This window comes from Neomonachus schauinslandi, chromosome 5, assembly GCF_002201575.2.
Source record: "Neomonachus schauinslandi chromosome 5, ASM220157v2, whole genome shotgun sequence".
NCBI lineage: Eukaryota > Metazoa > Chordata > Mammalia > Carnivora > Phocidae > Neomonachus > Neomonachus schauinslandi.
The window spans coordinates 59,249,987-59,253,600 of NC_058407.1; the positions used below are offsets into that span (position 1 = coordinate 59,249,987).

Genomic DNA, 3,614 nt, shown 5'->3' on the forward strand with positions numbered 1-3,614 from the left:
TCGTTCATTCGCCCTACTACCGTATTCTGGGCGCCTTCTATGCCCCAGCTCCTTTCTAGGTGCTGGGAAAATAATGGCAAGCAAAAACCTAATCCCACCACCATGGAAGTTCCATTCTCCTGGGGTAGGTAGGTATTAATTAAGTGATCACACAAATAAAAATAAAATTATACCAATAATGAGTACCATGAAGGAGAGAAACTCACACCCACTTAGTTATTGCAAGGACTTCCCGAGATGGAGCCTGGGGCTGGCATACCTTTGGCATGGCCCAAGCCAGGGGAATGCTAGGGGCCTCACTTTCCTCTTAACTGGTTTCCCAGAAGACCCAGTTCCCAAAAACAAATGTATAGAATAGGGAACTTGGGAGGGGAAACCTGGAATGCCCCCAGATCCAATCCTGAACCAGGTTCCCCAGAGCCCTTCCCTACCCCCAAGATAAATAAAGGCCCTGCCAGGCTGCTCCCTCAGCAATGCTAAGCAGCCTCCCCAGGGCAGAGAGATCCTGCTACAGCTCCACCATGAAATGCTTCGCCATCCTGCTGCTGGTCAGCTTAGCTTCCACCTCTCTCGCCATCCTTAATGGTGAGTCTGGCTTCTGTCACGCTCTTTGTTGTCCTCAGAGGTCATCGAGCTGTCAGCTGGAGAGTCCTCAGCACTAGGATGAGCTCTCCTTAATCCTGTAATGTGCTGTGTGGAGACGTTTGGAGATGCATAACCAAAAGTGCACGCCTGGGTGGCCCAGTCGGTGGGGCGTCTGCCTTCAGCTCAGGTCATGATCTTAGGGTCCTGGGATCGAGCCCCGATTTGGGCTCCCTTCTCAGTGGAGAATCTGCTTCTTCCTCTTCCTCTGCCCCTCCCCCCTGCATGCTCTCTCTCTTCTCTCTCTCTCAAATAAATAAATAAAATCTTTTAAAAAAAGCGCGCACCTGGGAGGACTGAGGTAGGAAGGCAGGGGACTAGGACGCATGACCCCAGGAATCCTGTACCCTAGAAAGCCTGGGGTTGGGGCCCAAGGAGCCCCCCTGGACCCAAATCAAGGTGGACTATGGGTCAACAGAGATTCAGACTAGATTCCCACCTCTGAGGATGCTGGACGCCTGCCTTCTTTGGGCCTCCCTGCCTCCCTCTCTAACAATGAGGGCAAGACATACGCACGCATTCATTTAGCTGCTATTTATTGAGCACCTACCCTGTCGCAGACACACAGCTCTAGGCACTTGGACTACACGAACAAGATACAGAGACCTCGGTCATCATTGAGATTTCCTTCCAGGAGAAAGAAACAGGGAATTAGCATATTAAATAAACTGCATAGTGTGTTAGAAGTGCTAAGACCTAGAGCAGGATAAGGAAGGTGGACATGCTAGGGTTGGAGGGGGTACATAGAAGCATCTCCCATGTTAAATGTCTTAAGACCCCTGGAGACTTTAACCTCTTATTTTTCAGAGCAAGAAGATGAAATCCACTTGGAGCCTCCGCCCACACATGCCTGTAAGTCTCATGTTGGCCACCTTCAGAGTAAGTTGGTGGTAGTAAAAGACTGTCCAGCAAATGATGAATTCTCCAACTGAGGAAGAAGCAGAGCAAAGGCCATCCCTCCTGGTGCTGGACCTTAATCCTTTCCGCTGTGCTAGTTGGCCAACACCTGGGGGCCAGGAACAATCTGAACAGCACTTCATGCTGGGTAGTCATTGAAGATGGGCATAGGAACTACATCTCAAACCCAAATGCTAGCAGGTGGGGAGTGTCAGCTCACCCTGAAATGAGGAGGCTGGTGAACTTGCTAGAAGTAGAATTCCTATTCCATGGTATTCAAAATCAAGGATGTGCCTTTCAGGTGCTCATAGATTTGGATGCTGGCATGGGACCTCAATTCAGGTCTACACCAACTGGGTAATGACTCAGCGGTGACCCGCTCTGCATGTTAAGGGATATGGCAGAGCGCCAGCTGGCTGTTTCTTACCGTGAGCTCTTTCCCTACCCCTCATTCCCTCTATGCCCTCAGTCCTAGCTACTCAGCTGATTCCTGAAAAGGACCATGTCTCCATTGAAAACTCTTCTGAGGAAACTCCCATCTCCAGCGAAGAGCTGGGTTTTGAAGAGGAAGCTGTGATCAAATCTACCAGGAGACCAAAGAGTCAAAAGCTCGAGCTGCTTCACCCCATCCCCCAGGAGGCCAGTTTCAGAAACACTACCCCTCAGTCAGAAGAAACTACGGAATTCACTCCGAGGACTGGTAGGAGCCAGGGCCGAGGGGAAGAAGCTGGGAGGGAGGGCGATTAACAGAAAAAGGCAAGGGCCCGACACCCCCTTGGGGGGAAATGTTGGGGTTAGAAAGAATAAGGAAGCTGCAGGGGTACAAGAATTAAAGGTAAATGAGCCTCAAAGGACCCACTGACCGCCTGCAACAGCACCGTGGAAGGCCGCGGCTGCAGCGTGGGGGAGGCATGGGGGGCACTGGCCTCACCTTGACATTTCTTTCCCAATATTTCCCAGCAACCACCCCAGAGGGAACACTGGCCGAGCTCGGCCATAAAATCGGGAAGAATCTGGACAAAATCATGAAAGAGACCATGAGCTATCTGAAAAGCCTACTCCCTCATGCCTATGAAGTCACGAGGCCCTAGTGACAAGGAGGCCCAATCCCAGGCTGGGCCAAAGCCGGTGTCCACAGCACCCACATTCTGCTCGCCCCGACCGCCAGTTCTCAGCCCCTCACATTCCTCATTAAAGCGTTGCATCCCCAGCTTGGCTCTCTGGTGGCTTTGTTGGGCCAGGAAGCAAGGCTGGAGGCCCCAGCTCTACTAAGATGCTTCCTGAGTTACCCCGTTGCTCTAATTTTAAACCTCTCCTCAGCTTACAAACCCGTTCCAGTCTCCACATCCCCAAATATCCTCTGCGAGGTCTTGACTCCCCTCAAGCTGTCCCTCGCCCTCCTCATGCCCACTGCCTCCATGCTCCCTCACCCCCCTGCACTCCTCGGCCCCCTGCCATCTGCCTTTTCACACCCGCCAGCCCCAAATCACCGACAGCAACAAGCCCGGCGGCTATTTCTGGTCCCTGCTCTCCTGGCTCTCTCTGCAGAACTGGACACAGTTAGCCCTTCTAGAAACTTTCTCCTCACTGACCTTCCAATGTGCTCTACTCGACTGGTTCTCCGAGCCCCCCATTCCTTTCCTGGCACATTTCCTGATGGGGCACTCTTCGTTCCCAGGGTCCCATCCCGTGCCCTCTTGTCTTCTCTCCGCCTTTCTTCCTCTACATCCCCATCTACCAAGACTGCTGCTTCACCTCAGGGTGGGTGGCTCCCATTGACCCACTCACCAAACATCCACCAAGGGCCTACACACACCATACTCATCTACCTCATGTGTGCCAAACTCCCCCCAACCCTGGCCAGTGTTCACTGTAAAGGCATATGGGACTCAGTGGAGAAAGAAGAGAATTGGAAAATAAGAATCTCTTTCTGTCTTTCAAATGGAAGGAAGACTGCCCATTCAAGAGGAGATAGGATAGCAGAAAGGAAACTGGGAGATAATAGGATATAGATATAATGGTTATAATGCTCCCCCCTTCCTGGCACAAAGCTTCAAAACCCTGTAATTTCCTAA

At 51.7% G+C, this 3,614-nt stretch overlaps 1 protein-coding gene across 1 annotated transcript; it reads left to right on the forward strand.

The window, feature by feature from the left end:
- The first annotated feature begins 521 nt into the window (after positions 1–521).
- LOC110577414 (glycosylation-dependent cell adhesion molecule 1-like) lies at positions 522–2,630 on the forward strand. The gene is made up of 4 exons (XM_021686741.1): positions 522–585; positions 1,450–1,521; positions 2,009–2,239; positions 2,500–2,630. Exons 1-4 carry the CDS (start codon positions 522–524, stop codon positions 2,628–2,630), a joined length of 498 nt encoding a protein of 165 aa, XP_021542416.1.
- Positions 2,631–3,614: the final 984 nt, after the last annotated feature.

Excerpts from the sequence above, each read along its gene's own strand:
- LOC110577414 (XM_021686741.1), top strand. The coding sequence starts at position 522 with ATGAAATGCTTCGCCATCCTGCTGCTGGTCAGCTTAGCTTCCACCTCT. Across the intron at positions 586-1,449 it reads CTCTCTCGCCATCCTTAATG|AGCAAGAAGATGAAATCCAC; the intron begins GTGAGTCTGGCT and ends CTTATTTTTCAG. Across the intron at positions 1,522-2,008 it reads TCATGTTGGCCACCTTCAGA|TCCTAGCTACTCAGCTGATT; the intron begins GTAAGTTGGTGG and ends CTATGCCCTCAG.